A 13,073-nucleotide genomic window follows, 5' to 3' on the forward strand; every position below is an offset into this window, starting at 1 on the left:
TTACAAATTGATGAATGTGTTTGTTGAAGAGGCTGCATACCCTGCCAGCTGCCATGGCTAAACACACAGTCAACAGTTGAGTAATCCCCGTGGGGAGGCCCAGTGGTGGGTTCAGGCTGGGCCTGGCACACTCTCCGCTTCGTGTCAGCTTCTACTTACTGATCATTGCTTTTCTTGTTTACCTCTTTGCTATTCATTTTTACTCTCCCATGTTTGCAGTTCTCAGTAGGATTCAGGATACCACCCACACTTTGTCATCACGTCATTTCTACTTGTTCCTGGCTTTTCTGCTTATAGCAAAAAATCTAACATTCCTTTGGAAAAGCTTTACTATATCTTAGAGCAGGGGTTCCCAGCCTTGGCACGGTTGACATCTTGGGCTGGATAATCCTTTGTTTTGGGGGCCATTCTGCGCCTTCTAGGATGTTTAGCAGAATCTCTGTACTTCTACCCACTAGACACCAGTAGTGTTCTTCTTCCCTTCGACTCGTGACAACCAAAGATGTCTCCATACATTGCCAAATGTCTGTGGGAGGTGGAATCACCCCCACCTGAAAACCTTTCTTTTAAAGAAATGTTCTACTGTCGGGTTTCCAGGAATTCTAAATGAGTATTTAGATGTTATTTAGCCTTGAAATTTCACGACGTTTGTAATTTCAGGACAGGTGTTTTTGAAATAATGATTTCTTGCACAATGACAGAAAGTTGTGACATTTTCAGGTTTTAGTTTAGAATTTTGAGGCAAAATTTTTTGTCCTGCTCTTAGATGTTTTCTAATTGGCTAGTCATCTGGATGAGAATTGATTATGGACAGGGAGGATATGATACCGATTAATTTCTGTGTCATTTCCTAAATTAAGGACAAATTAATACAAGTTCACCAACATTTAGCTAGACCTAAACTCTCTTGTTCTGCTTTAGGTACACATAAGGCTTTATTTCCTCCATGGGAGTGTTTCTTAGTCTGGTGGCTGTGTCGGAGCTGTGGGGACCCAGCCTGAGGTGTGCCCCCCAACTCCCCCACTCCCTTTTCTGATCTTATCAGTCTGCTCTGTTCTTAAGCCTTCAGTCTACTAAGCCAAATATTTACCAAGAAGCTTCAGCAGACTTCCACTGACATTTCATTGTCCAAAATTCTGGTACATGGCCACCCTTGGGTATAAGGGCATTTGGAATAGTGAACAGACAGAGATTTTAGCTCTCCCAGGCTTTCTAGTGTATTCAATTCCTAGGATGGCCATAACCAAGTACCACTAACTGGAGGCTTAAACAACAGCTATTTATTATCTCACAGTTCTGGAGGCTAGAAGTCCAAAATCAAGGTGTCAATTGGATTAGTTTCTTCTGAGGGCTGTGAGGGAGAGTCTGTCCTAGGCCTCTGGCCGAGCTTCTGGTGGCCTCAGGCTACTGCATGGCTTATGGATGGCATTCTCTCTGTGTCCTCACATTGTTTTCCTTCTATTTCTGTCTGTCTCTGTGTCCCTTTCTATAAGGATACCAGTCATGTTGGGTTAGGGCCAACTCTAATGACTGTACTTTAACTTGATTACCTTTGTAAAGACTGTATTTCCAAATAAGATCATATTCTGAGGTACTGGGGGGCTTCAATGTATCTCTTTTTGAGGGACCCGATTCAACCCCTAACGAAAGTTGACATGCACAGAGGTGGAGAGGGTGGGGTTAGTAGGTCAATAGTGTTGTCTGCACATACTGGCAAGAAGGAAGGAGAGGGGCCGGCCCGGTGGCTCAGGCGGTTAGAGCTCCATGCTCCTAACTCCGAAGGCTGCCGGTTCGATTCGCACATGGGCCAGTGGGCTCTCAACCACAAGGTTGCCAGTTCAATTCCTTGAGTCCCGCAAGGGATGGTGGGCAGAGCCCCCTGCAACTAAAATTGAACACGGCACCTTGAGCTGAGCTGCCGCTGAGCTCCTGGATGGCTCGGTTGGAGCGCATCCTCTCAACCACAAGGTTGCCAGTTCGATTCTTCGACTCCTGCAAGGGATGGTGGGCTGTGCCCCCTGCAACTAGCAACTGGACCTGGAGCTGAGCTGTGCCCTCCACAACTAAGACTGAAAGGACAACAACTTGAAGCTGAACGGCACCCTCCACAACTAAGATTGAAAGGACAACAACTTGACTTGGAAAAAAGGCCTGGAAGCACACACTGTTCCCCAATAAAGTCCTGTTCCCCTTCCCCAATAAAATCTTTAAAAAAAAAAAAAAAAAAAGGAAGGAGAACATGATTTCTGTTAGACCCGTTACCTGGTAACTCATTTTATATGCCTCCTAAGTGAAAGTTATAACTTGAATAATCAGAAAAGAGTTGTTTATGTCCAAAAGGCACTGGTCCTTAAGTGACCCAAGTGGCTCTTTCTTCAGTTTAGAGCTCTTGTGTTTCCATTTGGTTTAATCTTAGTGCAAAAGTACCTCTGTGAAATCAACAACTACTTGTCCTTGGGAAGTGAATTGATTCTTTTAGGGCATTATGACTTCACGTCCCCAATCATGCTGCTTGTGTTTGAAGTGTAGTTGACTTCAATGCTTTTTTTGTTTTAGAAAATTGGGGTATGTATTCTTTATTATAATCCCCTTTTCCTTCCCCCATTCCCTGTCTTTCTAGTGTTGGAATCCCTGGCACATCATTTTGTCCCACAGAATATCAGGGATATGTGAACAGGTGATACTAAGAAAAAAAGAAAAGAAAAGAAATGCTTATTGAAAAACACACTACAACTTTTTTTGGTGGGACACGTATGAGTTCTGACAATTAAGTTCGTGAACTTGTTGCAATGATGTTGCTGACCTTTTTTGATATCAGAGGGATTATTCATTATGAATTTTTACCAGCTGGACAAACAGTTAACCAAGAGAAAAGTGCTGAAAAGGCTGTGTGAAAAAATCAGACACCTGAATTTTTTGCCAACAATTCATGGCTCCTGTATCACAACAACGCATCAATTTGCCACAGGGCACTGTCTGTGAGGGAGTTTTTAGCCAGTAAACAAATGTCTATGTTAGAACAGCCTCCCTACTCACCTAGCATTTGCTTGAGGTGTCATCTTCAAAATGGAGTCTTTACTGATTGATTTCTATGGAAGACTTTGCTTTCCTCTGGTAAGGGCTGCAGCGTGCTGACTGGGGCTAAGTGATCACACCGCTCTCCATCTCTCCAGTAGAGGTTTTCTGTGTCTCTTTTCTGAGTTCATTCTCTTTGCTCAGTCAACTGTGGGATAGGAATGTTGAAGGATCTTCAGGTAGACAGACTCATTTCCTACTTGGAGTCAAATGTGGAACCACATTTCTTCCGGCACAGAAATGTGCCATACCTTGTATAATATAATATCATTAAACAGTCCCCCAGGAGGTAGTGTCCCCTTGGGGACATTGTTTGGTGGCCACTGTTTTGTAGGTTACTTTGTATGTTTTGCCAAGACATGCACACCTTTCTGTTGCATTAAGATCAGATTTCTTATTAGCTAAGGGTAGGACATGAAAAATGAGGGTTCTCATATTCTGTAATGAAATTCCAAATTTTTTTGGGAAATGAAATTCCTTGGATATGGCACTAAGCAGCGTGCCGTCAAGTATCTGATTTCAAGCACCCACAGAAATATAAAATTAATTGAAATACAGGCTTGGGACCTAGAGAGCCCCAGAAGCATAGGATTAGAGAGTTTAAGATCAGGTAGCCTAACATTCCTGATTGTAGGAATGTCCACTCCATAACTTTCTTAACAAATAGTTGGCCAACTTCCGGCCATGTCCAGCAACTAGGAATCTACTACCTGACATGGAAAGATGCTTAACATATGAAGTAAAAAAAAACATAAAATGGCAAATATAACCTATATCTCAACTATATTTGAATGGTACATAAAAATAAATTATTTGAAAATATTAATAGTTGTTACCTCTCGATGGTGGGATCATGGGGATTATTATTACTTGTTTTGCTGGTTTATACATATTTTTTTTTGTCCTTAATGACTCTTTTCAATGGGCATGTGTTACTTTGTAATTATGGGGACCAGGGAAAGATTCTTCCTTATATGGAAGTGAAATTCTTTCTCTGATTTACACCTGTTGATCCTCAACTTAAGTTCTTAGGACAACTCAGAGCAAATCCCATTCTCCTTTCAAAATATTTGAAGACAGCTTGAATATCTTCTTGCCCTGAAGCATGATTGTTTGTGGATAGGTGAGCAGAAATTGTTTTTTAAAACTGAGATCGCAAATCTGAAACTGTCAAGATATTTCAGTTTCTGTGAGAATGGTACTGAGTATTATGTAAATATCTACTACTTTTTTCCTTTGCTCTTCCAAAACAAACCACCTCTGATTGGTGATGAAACAAAACTTATCACCTCAAACTTGGTGTTTTTGTTGAATTTAACATTTTCTGAAAACTGGATCTGCCAGAATCCATTTGAGTATTCTCGAAGTGTACCTGAGGTCTTTGGTGAACTTATGTTCTCCACTTAAGGGATGATCAGGACAAAGAGCAATTCCAGGGGAGGTGGAAGCATTGGGCAAATTAGGGCATCATGAGAGTGCTGGGGCCATTGATGGCGAAGCAGATCTTGTGTTACAGAAGAGGAGGCCGTCATCAGATTCTCCTGCTTGCTTGTGTGTTGCCACTGACCATATTTAAAGTCACCATATTAAAGGAATTTGGACCTTTCAATACTTAAACGATCGCATTACTACATAACTATGCAGCCAGAGGCAACACCCCTGAAAGTTTAGGGAAGGAATAACCAATACTCAATAAAAAATTGAACAAAAGCTTGTAGAAATACCTTTATGCATTTGGATGTACTGACAACTTCTCGAGGTTACTTACCATGAGTAAGTCACTGTATGTATAGTCTTTAATCCTCTGTATGTGGTGGAAGAGTTTCTCTGGAGAATGACACTTTTATAGGTTTTAAAAGTACTTTCTGTCTGAACTCTTTTTCCAACTAAGCTTTGAAAATCCTAAGTTAATGACAGTGGTGGGGGTAAGTAAATATGATCCATAAATATTTATCGAGTAACTTCTTTGAGGAATTATATAAACATTAAAAATACCAGTCAAAAATATTTTATTAGATAATGAACGCAGATTTATTTCAACCAGAGGCAAATATATCCATCAATTACCTGTTTTTAATTCAATTTTTACAAAGAATCTGGAAATTGGTGTTATAAATAATATGTTGCTTGCACTAAGCATTTGGATTTTAACACTTTGTTGCATCTACAACAGGGCTTATTCCTGTTGTTTCTTTGTTTCCAGATGGTCTCTCAGCTTGAAGCCCAAATATCTGAGCTTGTTGAAAGGTTGGAAAATGAGTCTGGGTTTCACCAGAAAGCTTTACAGAGAGCCCAGAAAGCAGAGGACAAGGTGGAGACTCTTCAGGGTCAGCTGACACACCTGGAGGGAGAGCTGGTTTCGGGAGATGTTTTGCGAGACAACTTGAATTTTGAGAAACAAAAAGTAATAACCTGAGGGCATGTCCATGGATGGAACCGTCTGTTGCACTATAAAATGTTACTCTAAAATATTCTGAATTTTGCCATTCTTTGATAGATGGGTTAAGTTCCTGAGTCATGAGTCAATTTCAAGGAACAATGGATATTGTTTTGGGGTCTCTTCCTGTTGTTTAACGCTTCCTTGATTTAAATTAAATCTAATAATTCAACTGAATCTAATTAAACGCAACAGGTATTTGTTGAACACCTGTTATGTCTGAGGCCCTGAAGGTTTGGAAGGTAAGATATGAAGGACACAGTTCTTGACCTTAAATGGCTCATAATTCAATAGAGGAGATAGACATTCCAATAATTTGCTGTCCTATGAGCATTGTAATAAGTGTATTGATTTATGAAGCACTGTAGGAACCCAGTGAAAGGAGTGATAACTTCTGTACAGGAGGATTTTACAGGGAGAAGATAATTAAGTTCGTCTTTGAAGTATAAGTAGGATTTTAGTGGAGGGAAGGGCCGCATACTGCAAAAGAAACAGTTTGAAAGCTTGTACGTGCATCGTATAGTCAGAGAATGCAGCGTAGTTATTTCCATATGGCTGGAACATGGTGTTCTTGGTGGGGCTATGGCAGGAGAGAAGACAGGAAGGGCTTGGATTACGGAGATTGAGTATTCTTTATTCTGTAGAATAGGAAGTATCATAAGTGCCTTTGAACATCCCAATAAATTAGAAAGCAATATGATGTCACTGTAGAGCCGGGATTGCAGTGGTGATAACCCAGTGGGAGAGAAGGGCCATAGACTGAGAATAGACAGGGTCCACGCCTAGGATTTGACTATGGGACAATCATCCATGACCTCTGAGAGGCAATTTTAGTAGCATGGTGGGGAGCAGAAGCCAGTTTGCATTGGGCTCAGGGGCGACTCTGAAGGGAAGGGATCAAGACTTTGACCAAAGAGAAAGGAGGTGGGAGCAGAGGCTGTGAAAAATGAGATCAAAGAGGATCAGTTTTACTGGACATAATGGGCAGGTCTGTGTTTGTGGGTCACAGGAGTCCCTTGGGGGAAAGGAACGAGAGACGCATGGGATCAAGAGCATAGGTACAGAGTTTGACATGGAAAATACTCTTAGGTTGAAAAATCTGTTCTCTGGAAACTCATTTATTTTCATTCTCCTGTGCTTAAAAAGAATGGAGGAAGCATCATACCTGTGTGGAGGGTTGGTGTGCAAAGGTACATAAAAGGTGTCTGGGGGAAATCTAGTCTAGAGGATGAGACAGGCAAATCAGGACCGATTGGAGCTCTAGTGAAAGGACGTATAAAATTTGACAGGAGCTCAGATGAAGGAGCAACTACTTCTTTCCTATCTCTGTGTGTGAGGAAATAAGCTGTTTTCACACAAGAGGTGGCATCTGTGAGGGCCTTTAAAGAATGGGTAGGAATTTGTCAGGCAGGAGAGGTGGGAAATGGATTTGAGGCAGGGGGAATAGCAGGAGGGATGAACGAATGCAAGTGTGAAAGGACTGCTGAAGAGGTGAGACACAGAGGCACTTGGTGAGGCCAGAGGCCGGAGGTGCTTCTGCAGGCAGGCAGATGTCACTGAAGTAGGGCAGGCTAATTGCTCGAGGCTTTATCCTACAGGTAAGGGGCAGCCATAGCAGGATTTTGAGGACAAAAAAGGTTTCTCTGAAGGCAGAATGGCTCTGAGGGTCTAGAGACTAAAGGTAGGGAGCCCAGTTGGGGATTCTAAGAGTAGTCCAGATCAGAAGATGATAATATGGGTCCGGACCAAGTAGTGGTTTTATGAATGAAGGGACAGATTTGAGAAATTTGGGAGGGTGAAGGGAATTTTTCGATCAGATGTCTGAAAAAGATGTGTTGGTTGAAATTTTGAATTTGAAAGGAAATATTGCACTTGGGTATAATATGTCAGATTGGAAGAAATCTGACTGCTGGGCATCTCTACTTAGATGTTCCATGAACACCTTGCCCTAGACATCTTCAAAATAGAAATGATTATGTCTCCTTAAAGTTGCCTCGCTGATGGCGAGGTAACCTGCCTCGTTACCAACGGCTGGAGAGTCATCCTCTTTCCAGTGCTTTCCTCTTTTGAGTCAGTTCCTAAGTACTGTAAACGCCATCTCCTTAATTCCCTACTGCTCTCCTCCCCGCCCCTATATTTAGTAGCAGTGCTTTGATTCAGAGCATTATGATGTTCTCCATGGATTCTTGCAAACAACCTTCTAAGCGACCTTTATGCTGCTGCAGGGGAGGTCTTCCTAATCCGCTTCGTAATTTTAGCTTTCCCCGTCTTACCCCTGGCCAGGGCTCTCTGTGGCCTTCAGCATCAGCAGTAGATTCCTTCTTCCCAGGGAGATCTGTGGCCTGGCCAGTTTCCCTCTCTGGGCTCCCCCTTACCTGCAATATGTCTAGCCAATGGTGACAAACTCAGAGGTGTCCCATGACCAGCAGGGCTCAGGTAGAGTGTGTGGTGAGTGGTCGCCGAGTCCAAAGACATCCTCGTTCAAATTTGTAAAAAGAGTTGCTTGGCCAAAGAAAAATGCCCCCTTGCATCCCATATTATACATTGCCATTTTCTCTGAGAAATGTTCTCCTTACCTTCTTCACCTGGTGATAACTGTCCCTTCAAGACTCAGCTCCACTGTCACTTCTCTGGAAGTCTTCCCGAGGAACTCCATTCTCCTGCATGCAACACATGCCTGCATCTGTCACAACACGTATCACCTTTATTGCATTTATTTTCTAGTTCATCTTCTGCAATCAACATCAGCTTCTTGAGGCCAGGGGACATTTTTTTTTTCTGGGTTTCTCCAGGGGCTTAGGAAGAGCCAATAAATGTTATTTACATTATAGAAGAAACATATCAAAGGCGAGAAATTTAGGTAGATTGGTATCTCTTCTTTCATTATAATGACTCATTAATTTTAGTTGCGATTGTGCCAAAATAACACTCAGTTATGAAAGCAAATTATGTAACCTGATTCTGTTCCTGGTGAATTTTCCATAGACAACTGCTTGTGAAATGCGTGTTCTAGTAAGGGTAGCCAACACGTAAAATGGAAAAGCAAAGTTTAAGTTTAAATACAGGTAATTGAGATTTACACAAATAGAATAGGATATAGTCATGCTGAACTGTGATTCAAATGAACAAAATATATAGTAATCCTTTCAGCAATCCTAACTTTCTGAGGTGTCGCCAAGATTCTTGAAATGAGCATGTCCTCTGTGGGGTCTTGGCTTGGGGCTGTCTTAAATTAATCCCTTTTTGCCTGCTGGGGATTCTTGCATGCTGAGTGGATGAGTCACACGTGAAATACCGTGCTTCCCCCAAAATAAGACCTACCTGGACAATAAGCCCTAGCATGATTTTTAGGGAGGACATCCCCTGAACACAAGCCCTAGTGCGTCTTTTGGAGCAAAAATTAATGTAACACTCGGTCTTATTTTCGAGGAAACACGGTAGTAAAAGAGGCTTTTGTATCTTCACATGAAAGGTACTGACTCCATTTGGTTTAAAAATACAAAGAATAGCAGTTATTTCACTTACATTCACACAGGCTAGCAATGAAAAATTCCCAGGGGAGAGCTAACAAGCATTGAGAAGTGACAAACTAATGACGCAGAGACAACAGCAATCTGTGGCCTTGCAGCACCATAAGCGACATTTGTAATCACTGTGACATATAAAGGAGAGATCAAATTTTATATATGCTTTTTAGCAAAACTGCAAAATGTACACTTATAAATAATTTCATCTCGATGATTAGAATAGAGCTAGTTCTGGGCTTTGAGATGGCATGTGTCAGTCATCGGGAAATTATACTTCTGTAAACATGTAAGTGCCTGAAAACCCCAGATGTGTTCTTGTAATGAGAAGGAAATCTCAAAGATAGAGCCCAAATCATGAAATGATGACAGCTCATTGATTGATGTACTCAACAAACAATCACTTAGCAAGCATTGCTCCACGTCTGTCGTCGTAGCCAAAACAGCCACAGAAATCAAGTGCAGGAAGATCCCAGAACAGTTTTGTAACTTCAACCTGTTAAAATATGAACCTGGACTTCTCTGATACTGCTCTAGTTTAGAATGTTGTTCCCTTTAACTGTGACACTCTTAAAGAAAGACATTTTCTAAAGCATACTGATAATAATAATAATACATCGTCCAAGTTAATTTATATGGAGAGCTTTGCTTTTGCAGTGATCTGTAGAACCCCAGAAGAGTAATGTGGCAACTGGTTAAGTCCTGTTTTCCTCCTTTGAGGCCAGGGCCCAGTTGGGGGTGGGCGGAAGTTGCTGTGGAAGGTGTGGACGCGTGGATCCAGGGGCGAGGTTAGCCTGTAGCTAAGCAGAGAGATGGAGACATAGTCAGGAACATCCCAAATTCGTCATGGCAGGGTTAATGAAGAGTGTAAAATATTAGATTGAACATCGGGGGTACCGACCAGGAGAGTCAAGAGAAATTGGACAAGGAGCAGGACGTGGAACTGGCAGGGTGGTTCAGGAATTCATTACCAGACTTTGGAGTTGGGAAGGGCTCATGCTGGGTTTATGAGAACTACTGGTAAACTTAGGAGAAAGAGAAGGATTCTGTGAGATCACCTGTTAACTTTATTTTTGTGTCCCCTTTTCACTTGTGTTCTTGGGTTTAGTATCTTAAATTTCTGGATCAGCTCTCAGAGAAAATGAAATTGGACCAGGTGGCTGCTGAACTTGGCTTTGACATGCGTCTGGATGTAGTTTTAGCTCGCACGGAACAGCTGGTCCGCCTCGAGAGCAGTGCAGTCATTGAAAACAAGACTATCGCCCACAATTTACAGAGAAAGGTAGGGGAGATTGAAACTTGCTTGTGTTGAGAGAAGGAGTTTCTGAGAAACTTCAATATTGAAATGTAGTTTATCCCCACCATATTTACCAATGTGGCTAGGAAACACATTATAAAAATATGTATTTAGAATCTCTATTTCAAGTCTGAAGGGATGGTAAGTGCACTGAAGATTATGCTTAACTGAGTAATAATGACCCAAAGTAACAGCTTAAACAAGTAGAAGTGTTTTGTTTTTCCTTTTCTCACATGAATTCTTGGAGCTAGACAGCTTAGGGCTAATGTGGCAGCTCTAAGTTTCAAGGAACCAGGCTCATTTCAGCTCATTAATCTCCCATTCCTAGGGTGGTTCATATCCTCAGTTCAACGTGCTGCCTGCAATCAGTATATCTGAGTTGTAGAAGGTTGTAGAAGAAAAAGGGACGAAGAAGAAGGTTGCAAAAGAGCAGGTGTGAGCTGTCTTTTAAAGGAGGGTTCCCAGAATTTGCTATGTGAACTTGTGTTTATATCCCATGGTCAGACTATGTTCTGATGGTTAAATCTAGCTGCAAGGGAGGCTTGAAACTGTAGTCTTAACCCTGCTAGCCATTTGCCTCGCTAGAAAAATGTACTGTTTCTATTACTATAGGAGAAGAGCAAAACTGGGGAGCATCTAGCAGTCTCTGCCTTTACAAGCTCTATTGCACTAGAAAGTAGAGAAAGGAGACTAGCTGACTTTTCACTCACTCAAAGGAAGCATTAGAAACTGTTTAGACTAAATGAATGAATGGGCAAAAAGGATAAAAATATAATTATTAGGTATGTAATTATTGGTATTGGGGAAATGAAAAGGAAAACACATATGTGTCCTAATGATAGTTCTTAGGAGAAAATCCTATGGTAGAATTACAGTGCGCAGGCTATGTAATGAGTCACGTTTGGGTTCTTAATTTGGCTCCACCAGGCTTTGTGACCTTGGGCAAATTGCATACCTCTCTGTCTCTATCTCCTTATATTTAAGATGGGGATGATACCTACTTCAAGAGGTTGTAAGTTTTTAAATAGTATTTTGAACTCTTGGCTCATAGAAGATGCTCTATTCACATTTGACCTCCTCTCCATGTCTCATATCTTTGGGAGTGTTTTATTAAAGAAAGCAGACAAACCCTGTTACCATCAGACACATTAAATTGAGCTATAATTCTTTGTGACGTTCTCCTCAAATAATCGAATTTTTTCTCAATATCTAACACCATTTCTTCTTAAGTATTATGTAATTATTAAAATTACTGGTGTACAGACTTCCCAGTGTACATTTGCAGAAGAGTGGAGTTTGATATGATGAAACTCAAGGAAGGGAGTTTAGGTAGAGAAACATTAAAAGGGCCTTGTTAAAATAGGTCTGGTCACTGCTGTCACCATTAGGCAAGACACTCACCCCGGCCCCCGTTTCAGTACGTCCTTCACTCCTCCGAAAACTTTACAAATGCGGAGTCTGTAATTAGGGAAAATGTGACAATCTTCAGCTCTAATATTCTATAATTCCACATGATTCTGATACCTAATGTTTGCAACAGATGAAACAGGTTTCTGTACTTAATATTTCTCTCACTAATGATGCCATGTGACGACCAGAAGGATTTTTTCCCCCTCTCTTAGAGTCCATAGTCTTTTTCTAAAACTCACTATAATTTCCTCCATTAAGTTTAATTGTCAATGATAAATGCTGTTTGAAGACCTTGTTCTCTGCTTGGTTTGTGAATGATAGAGGCCAGGCATATAATAAAGACACCAATGAATGAAAACTTTCTTCAGGTCTCTTCTAGCTCTAAGATTTTAGCTATGTAAAGAAAGCTTTCTTTAAAATCTCCTTGGTATAGCTTACTTTAAAAACACATATCAACTATCATGTTTGGTGTCACTCAGTCTGGTTCTAAGGGTTTGAATATAGTTAGCCTAGGTTTTTGGTACTAATTTAAACCCTATCTTCTTTCAGAAAAGACCAGGGCAATTATAGTTGCCATTGGGGTGTTGGAGAGGATTTTTTTCTCTTCGTCTTATTATTTTCTGCTCTTGATAATCCCATTTTAGTCATTAAAAAGGTGATCTTACATTTGTGTTATAATAATAATGAAATTTATATTTTATTACTTTTATTATTACATAGTGTTGGAGGGAATCATATGTTGAAAGCCTACTTCTCTGTGCATTTTCTGTGGCTCTTTTGTCTCAGACTTTGCAGCTCAAAATTAATTCTTGGAAAAAATAGGACTAAAAAATATAATCACGAAAAGGAATCCAATAACCTTTTTTTTGATAGTTTAGACGATTAGTCTTACTGAAGTGTGAATAAAGATCAATGTGATCTGAGTAATTTATTTATATTTACTGACTGTTCAATTAGTATTTAAAAAAAACCAACCGTTTGTGTCAAACCAGCTAAAGACTCAGAAAGAAAGACTGGAGAGCAAGGAACTGCACATGAACCTCCTGCGGAGGAAGATAGCCCAGCTGGAGGAGGAGAAGCAGGTGCGGACAGCCTTGGCTGTGGAGAGGGATGAGGCCAATCTCACCGTACGGAAGTTACAGAAGAAGGTGGAGAGGCTGCAGAAGGAGCTGAGCGTGTGTCGAGAATCGAACACTGAGCTCAAAGCCAAACTGGCTGACACCAGTGAGCTTAAGGCAAGTGCTCAGCTTCCTTTCATTGTTGCTTTTTGCTAGTTGATGTAAACGTTTATGGAAAAGAGTGACAGCCTTATCACGGAGACACCAGGGGA

The 13,073-nt window shown here is 41.0% G+C and overlaps 1 protein-coding gene across 5 annotated transcripts in view; it reads left to right on the top strand.

Moving 5' to 3' along the window:
* CCDC170 (coiled-coil domain containing 170) overlaps positions 1–13,073 on the top strand; it is an 82,849-nt gene that overhangs the window by 55,876 nt on the left and 13,900 nt on the right. For 2 of the 5 annotated variants that reach the window (XM_019735450.2, XM_019735452.2), the window contains 3 exons: positions 5,249–5,479; positions 10,145–10,318; positions 12,736–12,978. In XM_019735450.2, coding sequence (XP_019591009.2) covers positions 5,249–5,479; positions 10,145–10,318; positions 12,736–12,978 — 648 coding nt within the window. The remainder of the gene's footprint in view (positions 1–5,248; positions 5,480–10,144; positions 10,319–12,735; positions 12,979–13,073) is intronic. The other 3 variants (XM_074333710.1, XM_074333711.1, XM_019735451.2) reach the window with 2 other exon arrangements.

Source organism: Rhinolophus sinicus, linkage group LG05 (genome assembly GCF_036562045.2).
Source record: "Rhinolophus sinicus isolate RSC01 linkage group LG05, ASM3656204v1, whole genome shotgun sequence".
NCBI classification, from domain to species: domain Eukaryota; kingdom Metazoa; phylum Chordata; class Mammalia; order Chiroptera; family Rhinolophidae; genus Rhinolophus; species Rhinolophus sinicus.